Source organism: Echinococcus granulosus (genome assembly GCF_000524195.1).
Source record: "Echinococcus granulosus chromosome Unknown EG_S00004, whole genome shotgun sequence".
Taxonomy (NCBI): domain Eukaryota; kingdom Metazoa; phylum Platyhelminthes; class Cestoda; order Cyclophyllidea; family Taeniidae; genus Echinococcus; species Echinococcus granulosus.
Window position 1 is genome coordinate 393,587 of NW_020170384.1, and position 20,100 is coordinate 413,686.

The 20,100-nt window shown below is 44.5% G+C and overlaps 4 protein-coding genes across 4 annotated transcripts in view; 1 reads left to right on the plus strand and 3 right to left on the minus strand. All coding sequences in view use genetic code 11, as the record gives it.

Annotated features, from left to right (window-relative positions):
- Positions 1-925: 925 nt before the first annotated feature.
- Positions 926-5,767, minus strand: EGR_01038 (Ubiquitin-like modifier-activating enzyme; the record flags this gene model as incomplete). The annotated part of the gene is made up of 7 exons (XM_024490287.1): positions 926-1,215; positions 2,325-2,431; positions 3,338-3,708; positions 4,268-4,504; positions 4,638-4,871; positions 5,238-5,385; positions 5,586-5,767. The coding sequence occupies 7 exons, from the start codon at positions 5,765-5,767 to the stop codon at positions 926-928; spliced, it is 1,569 nt and encodes a 522-aa protein (XP_024355106.1).
- A 735-nt stretch (positions 5,768-6,502) lies between these two features.
- On the plus strand, positions 6,503-12,318 carry EGR_01039 (Transitional endoplasmic reticulum ATPase; the record flags this gene model as incomplete). Its single annotated transcript, XM_024490288.1, has 11 exons — positions 6,503-6,559; positions 6,644-7,043; positions 7,385-7,646; positions 7,752-7,928; positions 8,809-9,161; positions 9,234-9,385; positions 9,533-9,789; positions 10,021-10,227; positions 11,249-11,314; positions 11,442-11,484; positions 12,211-12,318. 11 exons carry the CDS (start codon positions 6,503-6,505, stop codon positions 12,316-12,318), a joined length of 2,082 nt encoding a protein of 693 aa, XP_024355107.1.
- A 2,346-nt stretch (positions 12,319-14,664) lies between these two features.
- On the minus strand, positions 14,665-18,331 carry EGR_01040 (Delta-aminolevulinic acid dehydratase; the record flags this gene model as incomplete). Its single annotated transcript, XM_024490289.1, has 10 exons — positions 14,665-14,735; positions 14,952-15,081; positions 15,161-15,247; positions 15,319-15,406; positions 15,906-16,050; positions 16,529-16,612; positions 16,840-17,123; positions 17,301-17,404; positions 17,639-17,696; positions 18,288-18,331. 10 exons carry the CDS (start codon positions 18,329-18,331, stop codon positions 14,665-14,667), a joined length of 1,095 nt encoding a protein of 364 aa, XP_024355108.1.
- A 234-nt stretch (positions 18,332-18,565) lies between these two features.
- The window catches only part of EGR_01041 (hypothetical protein), a gene marked incomplete at both ends in the record, with an annotated part of 7,611 nt that continues 6,076 nt past the window's right edge, over positions 18,566-20,100 (minus strand). Inside the window, 3 exons of the mRNA XM_024490290.1 lie at positions 18,566-18,663; positions 19,372-19,434; positions 19,940-19,981. Coding sequence (XP_024355109.1) covers positions 18,566-18,663; positions 19,372-19,434; positions 19,940-19,981 — 203 coding nt within the window. The remainder of the gene's footprint in view (positions 18,664-19,371; positions 19,435-19,939; positions 19,982-20,100) is intronic.

The window sequence follows — 20,100 nt, forward strand, 5'->3', positions numbered from 1 at the left end:
AAAAAGCACGTGATATCTCAATAAAGTCAAATTTACTTATTGATAGATCTGAGAATCACTTTGGAGTGATACATAACATGATATTTTACCATTTCATACCTATGGGATCCACATTTTGTACTCATTTTTCACACTAACATCGTTTTTCCTGTAAACTAAATCAGTAGCACACAAATTTGCGTTGCTATACCTTTGTGAGAGTAATGTACAACAGACCCTCAAATGAACGTCATTGCAAAGGCACTGGTTCTTTGTGCGAAATTAACCTACCAGTAAGATACGGATAAATGCGTGCCACAGCAAAGTCATCTTTGAGCTATTCTCCCTTTTCATAAAAAACCGTAGCAAACTGCTAAAAAACTCGGTATGCAAATGACCCGAATTACATGTGATAACACTGTGTATTTGTAACGACACAAGTGAAAAAAACAAAGCGGAAACTGCCTCAGTTATGATTGATCTGGCAAAGCAAACCAGCATAGACATGCTTAGTGACATTCTTGGGTTTTATCAACTTTTGGCCGTTACTTAAATCCGATAGTGCGCAACTTTCGCAAAAGACATTCAACTGAACTTTTCAGATATGCTCATTTCACACTTTTCCAATTACAATGGGTACAAATTAAAGGGCACCAGTGCCATTTGTAGATAAGTTTAAAGGATCTACGGTACCTTTTAGACAATTCCATCACAAGCACACTGTAGCTGACACTGCTTTTAATGTACAACTCATATTTTCGTTCTTATGTTTTTGACTACCACAGCCTCGTTGTCCTTCAGCGGTTTTCCATTCCTGAGTAAACATAGCAGCCACGAAATTATCATAGAATTGGTAACGTTCTAACAACGTAAGCCTAAAAATGCCCTCCCAGTCAGATAAAGTTCAATAGAGGATGCACCTCGAATGGCACCAAATAGTAATATTCTAGCTTCGCCTTTTCCTTCTGCCATTCACTGATTCTGAGCTACTGCTTTCCCCCGATTCGCTCTCTGACGAGGCCCCGTAGCTGGATCCAGAGCTGCTCTCGCTGTCACTGTCGCTAGCACTACTACTGCTGCTTGTATTACTATCACTTTCAGGAACGCGTTTGTGTCGATTGGCAAAGGCCTCGCAGAGAGGTGCAACGTAGGGCGAATGCTTGGGCGGTCCTGGGGGTGGGGGATAGGCGAGACGCCAGCGGTGGTCTCTTCGCAGAGTGACAATCTCATCGCGCACTTGACACGCAGAGCAGAGAAAGCACAGTGTGGTGCAGCACACATCCACGCAAATGTTACCCTATGAATGGGACAAAAGTGATATTAGAGTTGTTGTTACTGAGAGCCTTTTATTCAAGACAATTTTGCCTCTTATAATGCTCACTAATTAGTGCAATGAATTATTAAGTCAAATAAATCAAGAAGAGCATAATCATTATCTGCATCTGACAGTAGAGATTCCTTCTCAACGGTCGTTTACAAGCAGTTGCTTTCTAGATGATGGCATGGAAAAATTCGTGGCAAGGTGTATGCTATTATGATATATTGAAACGGCGCTGCCTCAATACTGCTGAAAAACTTGGTGAGCCATTTGATAATAAATAAAATAGGATCTACCGTACCTTCTTCGCGCAGTAAGCAGAAACTCACTGAAGCTCATATGTTTCAGTCCCTAAAAGGTCATGTTTAATTCTGTGGTCAAGACTATCACCCTTTCATTGCTTCTCCCAAAGAAAAAGCATTGCGCGTATAAGGTCTCAATACTAACAGGTCATTCACTTCCAATGTTATAGAGGACTGAATAAACTGATAGCGGATTAGTAAATAAACTCACCTATTATTTTTGATGTTAAGCCAAAAGAGACCATGAGTTTTTGTTGCATTAGAAATTACCAATGTCGCCTTAAACACATTTATTTGTAATAATTCAGCCAAGATATTTAATTATTGCAATGCTTAAATGTGCGAAACAACAAAATCATTGCCTGCCTGTTTTGAATGGAAAAAAAATGGATGGGGGGTGACGTAAACTGCCGTCGTGTGTAATTAGGGTGAAAGGAAGGTTGAGGTTTGAGCTACTATCCTACCTGAAGTTGATGCTTCCGCCGAATTCGTATGCGTGCAATTATGACGAGAAAAGGCGCGAGTGGGGTTAAAAGGATTCCCAGTCCGAACGCGAGAAACCATTTTACTCCGAATACATAGTGTAGCAGTTCGCACATGAAGCAGGGCAGGAAGGTTGGGACACACAAACAATTCACTAGAGTTTATGGGTGAAAAGCAGCGTTAGACCACGGAATGGAAATTCAAACAAACTGACCAGTACGGGTCAAGTAATCTCGACGTACTGCAATTTTCCTGACAGCTACAGAGGTATGTGCTCCATGGACGGTAAATGCCCTCCCGGATAGAATCATCCTCTTCTTCGTCGTCATTGTCACTTTGTTGTGGCATGCTAAAAATTGGTTTCGAAGATTTTTTTAGATGTCACATGATTAAAAACGTGCAAATCATTGATTGAAGTTGGAAGGAGCCATTGAAATACAGGGCCACGGAGCTACACTTCCATCGTCCAAATTCTAATTGAAATAAGTCATATTTTAAACTGATCGTCGTGATACTTAAATAATGAATAATGATGATTGACTGCGAAAGATGTGAACCAACAGACGTTACCGATGCTTTAAATCACCTACCACTTATTCATTCACCTACTAATAAAAGGCATTTGCTCACTTTCGAAACTGCATCGACGAAGGGTACCTTCGAATCACCGAAGAGCTACACGTGTCAGCCGAAAGATTCCGTAGGCAAGTGGTAATCATCTTAATTATGTTTTATACCTATTAAGTGCGTGATCGACTGTTTTTAGCGTTAGCTAGTTACCCACAAAAGACGGCTTTAGTAGAAATAAGCGGGAAAACATCCAGATTTGTAAAACAATTCGAAACCCATGAAAGGAGACCGTTTTGGACAGCTGTAATTGACTTCTGTGCAGTGCGAAGCATAGGAAAATTCGCTTGGTGGACAAGTTGAAATGGCTAGGCTGCAACGCGTGAACAGCGTCCCCTTCAGTTTACATTCATGCCTTAGGGGCGGCATCTCAGTTCGGTTCACGTTCTTTTAAGACAAATACAAAGACCAGTATTTGGTACCAGCTATGGCTATAGGTAACCACTAACAAAGATACATTAAAGCTTTTCAATGTAATAAATTACCAACAGTACAATTTCTAATAATACAAACCACTCAGATCAGAAGAAAAAGACCATGGAATGGATCGAAAGCATGGTTATCAATTCAAGAAGGGAAGAAGGTAAATGGAAAGTTAGTTCAGAGGCTTCGCAGTTGTTTCATCAACTCGTCGAGGCTTGGGCCATCAGTAGAGGCCTTATTAGCATCCTCTTCCGTCTCCACAGGGGCGACGGGAGCAGCATCCCCGGTGCAAGCTTCATTAACGGCGGAGGAGCCAACCAACTCGATGTGAAACTCATTGTCCTCGTGGAGGGGAGCGGTAGCAGCCATGCGGTCTAGTCGCTCGCGCTCCGCCGCAGCGACCATTCTCGCCTCTGCGTCCCACGCCGCGTCCTCCGGTAGGCCGCGTATGACCAGCTGCGCCCGTCGTTCCTTCTGTCGCCGACGGCACCATGCGTCTGCGCACAAGGGATTTGGACGTAGGTCCACTCGGTACACCGTGTCCTTAGCTGCGCCGTAGCCAAAGTAGCTTGAAACCTAGCGTAACAACATTCGACACCGTGTCTAGGCTAAGACTTCAACCACTGCAGTGAATATGATTGACTTGAGTGTTTTAAAACGTAACCGCATGTGTAAAGTGGGAGCAGAAATACTGTGACACGCAAAAGCACCCTAAGTATGGTAAAAAAAACATGGTGCTCGACTTCAATTTTGCTATTAAACAGTTTAAATCATTCAAGGATGCAATGACCTGATGCAAACAAAGAACTTTCAATTTAGGAGACTGTGATAAGTTTGGGATACCTACCTAACACAGACAGCGATAACATAATCGGTAATAGCAGGAGCTAAATGATCGATGATTAAATTAGATCCAGCTAGGAAATACGTAATCAAACAGAAACCGCATAATGCATATATTTCAGTCAAAAAGGTCGAAGGAAGGTAATGAATTAGCTGAGGTCAGACCACGCTACGTTGTACAACAGCTGAGGAAGTGAATTCAGCAGAAACCACTAAAGTATTCCAAAGAAACACATTAGTCGCCTATGGAGACGCTTAGATCATCGACGCTGCCAACGAAAAGCGGTCATACCTCCCCGAAGCTGAGCAGGAATTTGAGAACATTTTGTACCATGAGACCGGCGACGATGGCCATGGTGGTGGGAAGGGAGGCAGCGCAGACACCATCGCGTTTGAGCACCTTGGTGTCATTTAGGCCCGCAGCCACAACCAGCGGTGGCATGCACTCAAAGCACGCTGTCCGGCCTGGATACATGAGCTGAAAGTGGCAGCTCAGCGCATCCTCGCTCACACCTGACTCGAACCACACCTAAACAGTACGCGCTACTTTTACCGTGTAAGTAGAGCAACCAGTGACATGAAAACTTAGATACACCAGCTGGCACAAAGTACACCAGCCGAATCGATGATCGGCTACAAGAGGAGAGTGAGGAATAGCACACCTGATTGAGTTCGTTACAAGCCCTGTTGATGGTCATGCGAGCCTCAAAGTTATCCACACAGGAGAGGACCAGATCAATGGGCTTTCCCGCGTCGCCGCGCAAGGTATTTAAGAAGGAGTCGAAGTTGTCCACTAGGGTAATATCGTAATTGTGCGACTCCACATTGACGTCAGGATTTATCGCCTGCAAGGTTGCCGCTGCTGCCTGCACTTTGCTTAGACCTGCCTGATGGGGCTGAAAAGTATAAAAGAGGGCAGATTTCGTCTCATTACTGGCATGCCTAGAGAATGAACACCTCACATATTACCTGTGAATTTTCAACATCAAACATTTGTCAAAGGGAGGCTTTCAACTCAGAAGCAGAAACTTTATGGACACAAATCGAAGGAGAAAGTGTGACAATATACACAACTACTCAGGCAGAAAAATGCGTTAAAAATGGCAAAGAAAATAGCATGTATAGACAACTACGCGAAACCCTTCAATACAAGATTGCGTTGAGGTCATATAGATTAGCCTCTATTGCATGAAAATGAGCTTAAGCATTTAAGAGCGCTAAAATATTCCTAAAATCTGCCAACAAGCAAAGTGTATTTGCACCTGGAAAAAAAGACGATTCATGTTGGCGAGTTCGACTTTGTCATAGTCAAAGAGAATGAGATGACCGATACCGCAACGGACAAGCATTTCCGCGGCCACCGAGCCGACGCCACCAACACCGACAATTGCAACGGCCTTTTCGCGAATCCTATGACATTCGGATCGTTAAAAATTAAAAAATATTTGGGAGAGCCTGGAAGTATATTTCCACATATAAGAACGCATCGAACTCCGAAAAAGATATGCGAGGACGATTGGGAGAAGAAATAATTCATTTGATGCAGAAAAACTTTTGGGTTCCGGAATAAACTGGAATAACAGCTAGTCAAAAACATATTTTTGACTTACTGCGCGTAATTCTCAACAATGCCCATCTTCTGAAGTGCCATAAGACGACTATAGGGATTCGAACTAACGACTTCGCTGGACATTTGAGCAATCTTCTGCCGCGTTGGACGGGTCTTCCCGAGCTCCGACTCTAATTGCGCTATTTTGGCTTTGAGACCAGTTACATTATTTTTACGAGGCATGTTTCTATACGACAAAATATTAGCTCAGGAACCAATTCAAAATATCACAAAGCCTGGTTCAGTAAGATTATTTTCATGAAGTGACAAAGGGGATGTACATTAACACAAGTTTTTCAAGCACAAAAACCCAGGTTTGAAACACCAATTCAGCAGACAATTAACGGAACACGACAACGATGCCACGCGAGAGGCACACTGTTGGCAAACCCTTGAGTAACCTGCAGTAATTCAAGGTCAAATTAAAATGCAGATTTATTTCAACAATACTGATGGATAATATGATGCACATTAAAAATGGGCCACAAAACCATTAAAAAAACTTAAAGCTAGTTAAATCTATACTGAGCTGTCGTTTAGAAAGCTTGCTACCATTTTCACTCAGCATCACAATATCTAAAACCTCCACTGAGCATTCATGCAATCCCCACATAATTCTCAGACTTATGCATTTTTCACGCAGCAAAACAGTTTAGTCCTTCATATATTTGGGCCACATAAAAAAGGACATGCATGCTGTTACATCAAATGATTTAGTTATCAAGACTTATATTGCTTTAATGTTCCTTCCAGGGAAGAGGCGGGGGCGCGGTTCGAATTTAAGGACGGGCAAGCCGATGTCTTTTAAGTCTCGTAGCGGTTGCTAATCCTCACCTCCCTAGACTCTGTAGTAGTTTTCCCGATTCACTTCCTCTGATAAATATGTTGAAATCAAACCAATCTGGTTGTTCTAAGAGTATGAGGAAAAAGAAAGAGGAGACCTACGACCCTCGTCCTACGCTGGTGGCAGCGCCGGTGGACCTCCTTCCTTTCGGGGATGACATGAACTTCGGAGACTGGCTCAAAACTGCTAAATTCAATTTCCATTCCTATCCGTAGTGCCAAAGAATACCCCTAATTCTCCGCGCTCTCCCCCGTGCCGCAGTCGACGCCGGCATCACCCACGATACCGACATTGATCAATATTGCAATACGTTGGCTCACCACGTCATCAATCGGGAAGAACAAACCCTTACCAGAGACTTCTTCCTCTGTTTCCAAAAAGTTGACGAGGGCGACGAAGTGTACGCTAAGAAACTTCAACTTCTGGCGCAACGCGCTTTTAGTGGCTGTCCTCCAAACATGGTCTCTAACTGGGTAACGGTCCGGTTCAAACATGGTGTCCGACCTCCCGCTTTGGGTGAGAAGCTTTGCAACGCAAAGACCAACTCGCTCGGTCAGTTGGTCAAGCTCGCAACCAAGAAGCGGCGTCCTCGATCTTCCAGAATCCGCAAAACTGGTTAAAGTCAACATCTTCTCATCGCGCCTCCCTGCGCTATACCCATAGACCGGCTGAATCTTCCTTTTCCCTTACCTGTCTGCTCCCAAATGGCTCCCATTCTTATGTGCGGGTTCCTGGTAAACTTGAAGGACGTTCCTGTAGTTTTCTTCTTGACTCTGGTGCAGCTAGGTCAATAGTGAGCCTCCAAGCCTTCCCTACCCTTTGTAACAGGGTTAAGATCCTCGCCCCTTCTGCAAAATTGCGTTCAGCAGAAGGAAGGGAGATCCTAGTTGAAGGTTGACATCATTAGGTCTGCATAGGGAAGGAAACCTGGGCAGTGAAATTCATTGCGTGTCCAGAAATTGCCTGGGACGTGATACTTGGTGCTGATTCTCTACGCTACACCAAAGCCGTGCTAAATTTTGCAGAAGGAACCTTTTCCACTCATCGAGCCACCAGAGCTAACACAGATACCTCGCTATCAAAAGATGACGTAGATGACATCTGCAACGCCCTTTTTGAAGCTGCAGCCATTCCCATGAGCAATCTAGATGACCTTTATGCGCAGCTGACCCACATTTCCAACGACGAGAGAAAAGAACTCCATGAGCTCCTACTTAAGTGTGCGAGCACCTTCTCATAGCAGCATACAAAACTGGGACGAACAAATATCGTCAAGCGTACGATTGATACCGGTGAAGCTAGATTTATCTGGCAACCACCCAGACGTATTCCACCACCTTTGCTGGAAGAAGTAAACCGTCTGGTTGAAGAGATGCTTCGAGACGATGTTATAAAGCTGTCCAAGTTACCGTCGACCTCTCCTATTGCGCTGGTGAAGGAGAGTGACGGCAATCTACGTTTATGCATCGACTATAGGAAGGTGAATGCTGTAACCAAGAGGTATGCCTTCCCCCTCTCCCATATAATCGATTCACTTGATTCCTTACATGGGTCGCAGAGGTTCTCTACCTTAGATTTGAAGTCGGGATATTGGCAAGTAGAAGTGGCAGAAGCAGACTGAGAAAAGACAGCTTTCATATTGCCAAAAGAGCTTTAAGAATTTTAGACGCCCTGTGGACTGCAACGCAGCGGTCACCTTCCAACGCCTTATGCAAACAGATCTGATCGGCTTATTCCCAAAGCATTGCATAATCCATCTTGACTATATTCCTGTTTTTAGTGGAGGCATTCAAGTGCATAATGCCAACCTGAAATAGCGTTAGATCGTCTATGGGATGCAGGGTTAACCTTGAACCCGAAGAAGTGCCGTTTTCTGCAACGCTTTGGTCACCTTCCTGGGACATACAGTCTCGTCGAATGGAATGGTAGTCACCGAAGACCGTGTGCAACAAGTGAGGACATGACCTATACCAACCAACCAGACGGGGTTCCGCAGTTTCCTTGGTCTGGCAAATTATTACCGGCGTTTCGTCAAGAATTTTGCTAAGATCGCCAGCCCGCTACATAAATCAACCAAAAAGCAGGCGAAGAAGAATTTTAAGTGGTAGAAAGAGTACGATGAGGCGTTTAAAGAACTGAGGCTAATGCTCTGCTCCGCACCGATCCTAGCATTGCCAAACTTCGAATCGAGCGCTCCACCGTTCGTACTGGATACGGATGCGAGCGACGCGGCCGTGGGCGGTGTAATCTCACAAAAGGACAAAAAAGGAAGCGAACATGCCATCGCCTACGTGAGTACAAGACTCAGTAAAAAAACGAGACAGAAAAGTGCAACGCAACATGAGCTGTGCGCTAGCTACTCACTGGTTTGATACTTCAGACATTACCTGATAGCGAGGAAGTGCGTTGTTAGAACCGACCATCAGGCACTTACCTGGTTAAAAGCAATGAGGGAGATCGGTCGTTCGGTTGCACTCTGGTACGAAGAACTGCAGCAATATGATTTTACAGTCCAATACCGAAGAGGAAAAGGGCATGGTAATGCGGATGCACTATCCCTCAGACCGACTCCAGCAGAAACAGGTGACGTTATGGTGCACACCGTATTTTTGAGCGATCCTACCAGACATCATTGGAGAAATACGCAGAGTACTGACTCCGATACGGCTCTGATATACGATAAATTCCTGGCATCCTCGCATAAGCCTACATTGGAAGAGATGATGTCGGCCAGTAAGGCGGCTAGACGGATCTGGCAAGAATGGTCGAAACTCTCTCTGGGGGATTAGATTTTATGGTGCCAAGAAGGTGTCCAGTCTCCGAAGCGTCTGGTGGTTCCTGGCTCATTAATGCAAACAGTTCTGCAAAAGTTACAGGAGCAAGTCGGCCACGTGGGTGAAAAGAAGATGCTAGATGCCTCGAGCAAAAGATACTGGTGGCCTCCGCTCACCCCAGATGTATGAGACCTCTGCCGAACCTGTACCACTTGCAGTGGTTTTAAAAGGCCTCAACCCACAGCTATTGCACCTTTACAACCCATGCCCACCGGTTTCTCAGAGGAAAGAGTAGGTATAGGCATTATGGGTCCTCTTCCACCCATCAAGAGACGAAACCGATATATTTTGGTTATGGTAGATTACTTCACGAAAGCGACTAGGGCAGAATCCGTGAAGTCACAAAATGCTGAAACGGTTGCTTCAGTTTTCTTCAATCGGTGGATTTGTCAGCATGGAGTGCCTGAATCCGTTCATAGCGATCAAGGCCCTAACTTCAAGAGCCGATTCTTCACTGAACTATGTAAGATCTGCCAGATCTTAAAGACAAACGCACGGCACCTGCGCACCCGCAAGGCAACGGCCAGGTGGGAAGGGCGAATCGCACGCTGATCGGACTATTGAAGGCTTTAACTAAAGACGCACAACCTGATGACGGGGATTTGAGCCTAAGACGTGTTCTTCTCGCATATAGAGCCACGGTCCATACGTCAAGGGACGTTTCTCAGTTCAAGGTGCTGAAATAAGAGCGGAACGTGAAAGGCAAAGTAATCCATCTGCCATGGAAGCCGAAAGTGATCCTGTGCCTGAAATCGCAGACGTCACTTTGAAGAGGCGATGAGATTTGCTCGTCGCTCTGTAACAGACAACGACATTCGGAAGTACGAGATGTTCGCACAGACTCTTCAGCAATCTCGTGGCATGGGTGGGAATTTCAGATTTCCTGCCGAGCAAGGCAATGCAGCCTCTCACGCCAATCCTGCTTCAAACAACCCTTACAATCAAGGCGCAGCGGATGAGGACTTGTATTCGTGAAAGCGCTATGCTCTGCTCCACACCGTGAATCCCCTTATGGCCATTAACTTTCGATCGGCTATCATTTTCAACCCATCCCATTCACTTCGGGGTATCTTCTTGGTTGTATTAATCTTGTACGTTGCAGGATTATATTTGTCCCTGTCACTCGTCCTCTGGGCATTCTTGCTATATAATTTCGTCAAGCAGTCATTATACGATTGTGTATACTTCATAAACTGGTCGTTTTTTACTCTAGACACGGTAAATGTTGGCTATGTTGTGTCATTAAAGATTGTCAGGTTGTGGCGACTTGGAATGGCAGAATTGACTTGAGACAGAAACCCCACCGAATTAGCTTGTCATAGCTGCAGGTGAATCGAGTCAGGGCTCGTATTTGAGGTGTTTTTTCTGTGAATCAAAGAGGCGAGGGGGTCGTTGAGGTCATTGGGGTCAGCGAACGTGTTGGGGTCAGTTGGGGTGTCTTGCACAGCGCCTGTTTGGCTGGTAGTGGGTCTCAGGCGTGACGTCCAATTCCAGTGGCGTGCCGTTGGTGGGCTTTCGCCCACACCCACATCCTCACCAATAGACTGGCTTAGCCCGACCAGAAGGGATTGGCTTTAGTGTGGGTGCATTTGAATTGCATCAGAAAATGAAATTTTAGCTGAAAGAAGGGCAAAGCGCAGGTGCTGTGGCACACCTTTTTAGCAATGGAGACTACTCTGATAGCTACAGAGCTTTTACCGTTATTCGAAATCAGGGGTAACATTGACTTGGTAATGGATTATGTGGCTGAGGCATCAAATACGTTGGCATGTTCACACCCACCGGCAATGGACGCGATTGCAGACCTCTCGGCCCATTAAACTTGAGCACACTGAACCACGGAGGGCGTATTTTATTTCAGCACAGCAACAATTAAGGCTCTCTACCTGCACTCGTGCAATAACCATCTAGGTTTTTACTTTCCAGTATCCGAGTGTTCATGGGGCGCATTAACAATCGACGCTGCATCATCTAAATTCCTTTCAGCAACCACGCCGCCATACCCGATTCTGACTTGGGACATTGCGTGCAGTCTGAAGTTATTGCACATGTGTAAGTGTAGAATTCTTTGCAGTGACCCCCAGAGCTATTGTGAAAGACTCGGTATTGGAAAGACTTTTTTGCTTTTTATACGTGGAAAAGCCTCAGGAGAAGTAAACCTACTATTGCCTCGCTTCAGCCCTCGCTCTTTCACTAAGTGCCCTCCACCACCACGACGTCTGGTAGGCTTTTCGAATGGCCCAATGTCCATGCCGTAGAGGAGAAGTACAAATTTACACCCGCCTCTCTGTTCGGCACCCACACAAATTGCACGCATTGCAGCACAGTGATCTGCAGATGAGCAGGGTCACATCGGTGACAATCAAACCAATGATCGCGGGGTGAGCAGTGGCGTGTCGTGCCTTTCATTGGCTGAGACAACGTGGTGACGACAATCATTCCAGTGAGGCATTTTGGAGTTGTTGTGGTTGTTGCTGTTTCGTTTTTAATACTGCTGAGGGGATTAGTCTAGGTCCTACTAATCAGCCTGTATGAAGGGAATGCCACTGAAGAATACCTCCACACATTGCATAAAAGGAAGCGAAATTTTAGCTTAATGAGCAGTACCACACTTTCATACCTACCATTCTCTTATGTGTAGGATGGTTTACTGCTTTCACACGATACTAGGAAAGTGGTCCACCCTAAATCTGTTCTGTTTGCCAATACTACGCTGCTTGATGAAGGGCCTAAACATTTCGTGTTGATGACTCCGCACATTCTAAACCCAATAGTTACGCTGGAGTGACAGGTCGACACACAATTCTTCGCCAATATTTTGAGCATTTTCGAAATTAAAAGTGCTCTTACGGGTGTTGAGCAAGGGAGGCACAAATCTTTCCTGCTTATCAGATTAGAGCTTAGAAGTGGAATGCAAGTCCAGTTTCAATCACAAGTCTGCGCTTTAGAGTGAGGAGGAGAAGGCACTCCAAAAGTGGAGCCTGACGGATGCCAAGAGCAAGAAACTCGGCACGTTGAAGCCTATCATCAAGATGGGTGATGGTGGAAGTCAGTAATCAACTGAGAAGTGAGTCGACGATGCCAGAAGCTCAATGCGTAAATTGAAGTAGCTAACGTCATAGTGGTACTGTCTTGAGATTTAGTACCTGCTGTAACGACAAAGACTACTTTTATCAGCGGGTCTTATTATCACTCGTGACAATAAATCATGCCTTCTGAAGACTCCAAGTTTTCGCTCGATAAAGTGATTGACCTAGGAAGAGTGAGTGCTGAGACACGATTTTATGATCTACTAATACAATAGCATAATCACTTGTTGATTTACGAGCTTCGGAGCCCTGCTCAATCACAATCGCAGTAAAATGTGAGACATTTCCCCACTTAAATGGCAACTTTGTTGAAAAACGCAACACCACTTGGCTTTCGGGGTGACACTTACCTGACACAAACAATATTGAAAGAAACAGACCAAAAGCAGGAACTGGGTTAGCAAATAGTGTCTCCTGGTGTGTTGTACTCACCACACCGCCTTGCGCCGTGACTGCCATCCATTTTAGACATCGCAGCGCTCTTTCGCATAGTAAAGCAAGCAAGTGCTCTTCCACGTTATTCTACTGGATACTACCTTAATGACCCACTACATCAGAGGAAACGGAGATAACAAATTCGGTCCAACCTTTGGGCGGTGAGAAAGTGGCGCATATTTTCGCCGACACTCGCCACCAGAGCTTATTCGCATCTCATTTGAAGCACTAACGTTCCAAGTCCAGTCCTCATTCTTAGCCTCCATCAGTCGATTTTGGCACACCTTTCGAAGTTGTGCCCTAAGTCACAGACACATTCCTCTGACATACGAAAGTAACGCGTCGCCTGACTGCAGCACACTGCGCCATGTATGAAAATTACTTGTCGCAGCTACAAATCGCTCGTGCCTCTCCTCTCCACCTCTCGTGTGCCTCGTTGCGGGTATGCGAAACTCTTGAGCCACTTACGGGCCATGCATTTACACTCAATACGTCAGATGGCGTTGTGTCTCTGACACATTCGCAAACGACACCGCTCGCCTCAAATAATTCAACAAGCCACATTATCCTAACATGAGTACACATTAGTCAAAGAGAGTTGCAATAACGACAAATCGAGAGTCAATGAATTCTGGGAAGTAGTGGAGATGCTGCGATACATTGGTTGGTTGTCTAACCCTCCCTTTTGATAGAGAGGCCACTTTTTGTCGTCGCCGTTGTGCCTTCGCTGAGTAGGCTGGCCTCCGAGCCATGCCAGTAGTGCCCAGCCCTCCTGCATGTCGATTGCATATTCTCTGCCCCAGTATCGTGCTTCCCGACCGTCTTAAGGGAAGTCTGTAGGCGCTGCATTTGTGGCGGTAGAATACGAACCCAATCTGAAATGACATCTAGTCTGATTTCTACTGCTAAATGATAAACCCTTGCGAGGCAGACAATGTGCATATGCTGCCGATAGGGACAGTCGATGACAACTCCTAAAAGAAGGACTGAAAGTGGTGTCCATCCTCGGTAATCACCCCAGTCACGGGTTCTCTACTAATGCTCTTAACAATTAACGCAACACCAGCCGCGGCTGTGAACTAGCTGGAAAAGTTTGTTACGCAGCTGTCTGCTGTATCTGCATGAAGATATCAACCATGTGAACTCGCCATACCTCCTTTACTTATCCACCCATCTGGAGAGAACTCAGGTAGATATGAATGGGCGGCTCTGAGGGGAGAACAGTGGCAAGGAGGAGTAGATGCAAAACCCTACTTGGTGCATAACTCTGCTCTTAGGCCAGTGTTCCTACGGCTAGCTATAACCACGCGCAATGGCTAGCCCAATCCCTCGTCTTCCGAATCCAGTTCCCAAAGAGGATGAAACTCCAGATCCAGCTGAATTACCAAGGGGGATCTGTGACTTTGCGGCCGAGTATCGCCTCAATTGCGCAGACATTCGATGACTGACAGGATGGGCTGGGGGTTGTGCCCTTACAGCATCAATTCCGTTGTGATGGCTGATGTGAAAGTTTGACCGAGGAGTGCCTGCAACGGCGCTTGAAAGAGGAGAGGGACTACTACGTAATATGTAAGTTGTTTATTTAACCCTCGGTCTTGGTGAAGGAACCGCTTTGGGTCTCTTCAATTTTGCTCCTCGTCAGGTGGGCTGGCCTCTGGTCCATGCTCTAGTATCATGTCTCCTTTCATCCTCAAGGAAGTCGCAGGGCGCCACGTACACGTTTACTGCATCGGATCCTTGTGTAATCTTCCTCTAACAACGCATGAACTAAAACTTGCACGATCCCTCTATCGATACACACCCGAAACAACTCAATATATGTGTAAAAAAGTGCATTTAGCAGCTGTCCAAGCCATAGTAACAACACCAAGTCATATTTTAGCAGAATGCATCCTTGAGATCCAAGTCCAGCAGATACGGTGTTAAATATGTAATAATAACGGACGCCCCTAAAATATTTAACAAATGTTACCTTTACTTAAATAAATATGAAAATGTGGGGTTTGCGTAATAAATTTACTACTATTTCCTAAGAATAAGCTGAATCACCCAGAGCTTGGCATTGATTGATTGTCACTTAAGCAAGATAAACTGACATTCATTGTCGCCTTTATTTCGAGGTATTGACCCATATACGACTAAAACAATGAAGTTGAATTGCATACCTGCTCGGCGGAGAGAAAGAATAATTTCGAGTGCGGCTGACTTTAAGTCAATCCAGCCAGCATTTGCAGCAGCCATCAACATAGCATACTCGCCAGAAACGTGATAAGCAGCGATTGGATGAAATGGTAACTGAAATTGGCAGACAAGTCAGTTGTTAACACAAGATAGGAACATTAATGTGGCCTAATTGTAGGAAAGCAGGGTTCACCTCGCGTCGAAGGTTTGCGATCACATCTAGGTAAGTTATGCCCGGTTTAACCATTATGATATCGGCACCTTCATTGGCATCGCGAATCTAGACGACAAAAGTCATCTAAGCGAATACAGTTTGATTTCTAAAAACACAAAGAAGAGCAGAAAACTTACCGCCGTTCGAACAGCAAGACCCGCAGCACCAGGTGGTAGTTGATAGGACTTCCGGTCGGTGGTCCCATCGCCTGAACCTATTGCAGTTCTTTTTATAAAAGAGTACATAAATGAGAGCCCAACTTCCACATTGCATTTACTGCATTTCAGATAATAAACGAGACTCCTACATTGATGCAAGAAATACAATCACTTCTAAGTATAACGCGCATTCCTAAATAAAACCATTAAATTATGTAGCTAGAAGCACACAACCATATTCATAAAACGTCCATTTGAAAATCCTTGGTACTTGATATGAGTAAACCACAAATCATCAATGCATTCGAGTGACAACATGATTTTATGAAGCGATTTTATTAAAGCATCAGTAATCTGAGCAATCATGCAAGACGCCATTGTTAGCCTACACCTAGTCGACGAATTGGCAGGAAACGGAGAAGTTGACTCGGATTACGGTAATCTATTAAATGGTGTTTGAAATGACATGGGCAGTATTTGTTGGCTCAATTGCGTAGGCTGGTATTTGAGAAAGTGGAATTCAATAAAAATTTTTTGAAACCCATTAGATGAGCTGAGAGAATCACCTGAAAGGCCCATAAAAAGTGGAGGCGAATTTGGCAGCGTAAGACATAACCGAAACTTGACGCGAAAAACCATTCTTATGGAGTATTTGCTTTATTGCCAATATTCTACCCTCTGACATATCTGAAGGCGCAATTATGTGTGCTCCTAAAACACGTAAAAGAAAAAAACAGAAAAGCATAAATGACAGCTTCTGAAATGAAACATCAAGTACGTTCGGTTTTAGTGGGAAAGGCGAGCAATGCAATTGAAAATGAAGGCTGCGACACTGCTTATAGAGCAAACGAGAATTTGAAGGGACATTATATAAATAAGCTGGACGTAAGTATTCATTATGAAAATGGCAAATATGACGCCTAATTTTGTCGAAATCTAGTGCATATACTTCTGAGCATATCAAGCATATGCACATACATCAATGCTAATCTTCAAAATACGGACCAGTTGAGAATAATTCTAGCAGCAACAGCGATGAGAATCGACAGTCTAATCAACCATTCGAGCGATTCCGGAATATCTGTCAACATTTCGCGCAGTTTAAGCGTTAGAGATAGTATAAGAACCAAATTCAGCAACCGAATACCAGAAATTATTCAAGTAATTGCATGAGAGAAGGATCGCGAACCTGCTTTTGCATAGTTAAGTGATATTTCGGATAGCCTGCTTATGGTTTGTTCGATGTCCATTTCGCCACATGCATTGGAAATGTCTGGAAATAAACAAAAATGTAATCCCATCCATTCATAGCTCAAGAATTACTACTTATTAAGCCAGTTCTACCACAATGACCCCTTTCAGGGCCGATTAACAGTTCGTGCCAAAAGTAGTGTTAGCATGGCAATGGAGTAAATAGTGCTCTCCTATACAAAACGTTAGAGACAGCTATTTTACAGCTTCACGAACAAAAAAGAAGCAAATATGAAACCCAAAACTCACAACAGCGGTGCGTTTGGGTGTAGGCGCACAAACACACATCACATGCGAGGATGAGCGAGGGTAGCTGGGCCCTCAGCAACTTTAGTGCACCAATCACTGGGCTTTTGCCATAATCTGCCGCTGAACCTCTTTCATCCTTCACCGAGCCATCGACTACACCAAAAAGGAGCACACACTTGAGCCCCCTTTCGACTAGTGGCCCCAACTGTCCCACTAGGTGATTTAGCCCCAAGTACTTCTGATTGGGTAATCCAGGTATATCATCCACTGCGTTGTCATTGGAACTGTAAAATGAAACTTCAAAATAAGTTGTAACTACGCAAAACTAATTATAGTTGCGCATTAAAGTGATAAAGGACACTTTAATTAATTTATAATCTTGCGTCACTAATACATAACTTAGTGAACAACGTAGTCCACCAAACATTTGATAAAATTATATCAAACAAATGCTCGCATACCTAATAAATATGGGATAGATAAGATTATCTCCAGTAACGGTACAAGATGCAGATTGCCAATATCGTAGAAGCGGTGTATTGTATCCCGAATGCAAGGAAAAGTTCTAAGTCAGCCAAGGAAAACCTATGTCAGGCGAATGCTGAGCGAAAAGGGTAGAGCAGAAGCCCCCGAAATGAAGGTAAGAGACTTGAAAGCTTGGTACACGGATATAGGCAACTTATTAACTTGTATGGAACGATTCACTCGCCTGTGAGTTTGCTTCGCTTGAGATTCAACTGTTGATGAAGCTGCATTTTGATTAAAAGGATAGAGAACTTTCAAGCAAACTTCGACTTACATTCATTTTGCGGAAGTCCAAGGCCAACGTAAAAAAAACCGTCCACCGCGCCAAATTGCTTCATGAACAAGGTTAATTTATATATAATCGACGCTCGACTCAAACATGTTGATCCTCCTTAAGATAAAATGATTTAGTTGCTTTCTCTTAGAACCACTTTGTAATGATACAGAATTGCTGTTCCACTCCAAGATTTTAAATGATGCATCAAAGAAATTTTTATTTGACCCCACTAACAAATGACAAAAATAATACAGCAAATTATTTTAAAATCGATTGAATTCAGTGGTGTGAAAGTGTTTTTGTGGACAACGCTAAAATCAGAATAGGGCGTTATTTTACTGTCGCTGAAAATCGTTCCTCGTGGGCGGAAACCGAGGTTGCAGACTGGAACCGCCTTATTGGATTCACAGGCAACATGAGTATTCCTGCTGCGATGTCTCCGTCAGTCAAAAATTGATATTTAGACCGCCACGACTACCGAGGCTGCACACTACCCCCGCCGCACTACTACTCTTTCGATGATACCGGAATCCAATCACGATGCAGCAACTTAAGTCCCCTTAGCTGTGCTTAACCACGCGAGAACCCCACTCCAGCTCAGCACCATAGCTTCCAAACCACGCCACTGATATTCCAATTCTCTTACACGTCAACGGTGCACGCCCCACCCCACGCGCTAGTTTGACCCATCACAGCCTCGAAAACTCAGGCTGCTTCATTAAAACACCCAGATAAAAGGCAATTATGAATTGATCTTTATTATTCAGCAATGTGAATGAACAGATGACAATACCAGAGTCGAGTCGCAGGTGTCAATTAATGCAGTAAAATAAGAATATCGGTGAAAATGGCACACCTAGGCAGTAATGGGACTGAGTGACCGAATAATATCAATGATGGTACCGATTTGTGTAAATGCAAAAGCTAACACTGAACGATAATCATCAGCGGAAGAGTATGACGCATTCCGGTCGGGAACGCACCCTCCAAGACCTTCTCAACCACTCGGCAATCCTGTGGTACTAAAACAGAAATGTCGTTTCAAAGCGATTAGAAAATGGCGCTTTAGATAGGAACAGTCTGAGTGGCGAAACGGTAATGATGCATTATAAGTACTCATTCAGCAAAGTAGAAGCCATAAATTCAAGCAGCTACTGTCAAAGGTGATCGCAAAACTAATGAAAAGAATTTTGCATAGTGTGACGGTTGGCCCACGCAACTGTTTACGGCACTATGTCGAAAACGCAAACGTTAAAGTCAAACAATACTACATCTAGGGCTAGTTGATATAACTGGTAGCGGTCACAGCAAGGCCATATCAAGCTTCAATTAAGGAAGCCCTGATGAACAAAAGGATATTGTCCCAATGACCGGTTGTTCCCTATGATGGAACTGTCGGTGCGCATAAAAAACTAGTGTGAATGTCATGCGTCACGCGCATCAAGGTCAAAAAGACCAGACGTTAGATCCCAGATACAACGAACATGGGGATGATCGAGTCCTAGGTGAACATCAATGTGGACGACGAACAGATATTTAAGCATCAACACATATAGGTCGTTTATAACCATTGTTCAACGAAAGTTGCCCAGTTTGGTATTCCCAGAACGACACCCACTAGCACTGTGAGTCAGCAAAACACCCTAGTTGGAGAATCCAGGTTTCAAATCCTGTATAGTTCAATAAAACTTCGGCTGACATCAAAAACACTATGGATAAGGCCTTCTTACTTTTAATAGACGGCTCCAGACTGTGAAGTGCTTTGGCTGCGCGCTGTTGGCGAACAAGTTTGTCTAAACAAAAATAACAGTAAAGTCAGTGCGACTTTCACCACCACTTCAACACAGCTCACTCAACAGCCAGATGATGATCCCCATACCACGCCGGGCAATACGAAAGATCAGCTTTCTTCCCTGCCGAAAGCCAGCGGTAGCAGTCTTGGGCATCTACTGGCTAAATATAGTTGCTAAATACGGACAGGGTCGTTGCGCATATCTAATGAAACACCCAGGAGATTTGGAGGCTAGTCTTCTTTTCTTAAAACGTGAAAAAGCACATCCGATTCGGAGCTTGGTGATTTCAACTTAACAGCAATTGAAATGATGTCAATAGTTCCGTTGAGTGCAGAAGAGGAATTTCCCCACGCAGGGGTTTTTGCGAATGTGTGGTGACCCTAACTAAAACGAATTTGCGATACCAACAAAGATGGCTTGTTGTTAAAGACCAAAAGAAAGGGAAAGAAAACAAAACTGGCAAGTGGAAATCAGGGGGGGGGGGCATCTGCAGAGGATGACTCACCTTCGTCCTTTAGAGGCCAGGCCTCGGCCACTGAGAGGATGCCTGAAATACGAACACGCATGAAGCAAGATCCTGACAAGGATCCATTTATCAGAGCACAAGCAATGGTCAGCAGAGAAGCCAGACACTGGAGTAACCTGAACGGCTATCCCCTTTGCCCC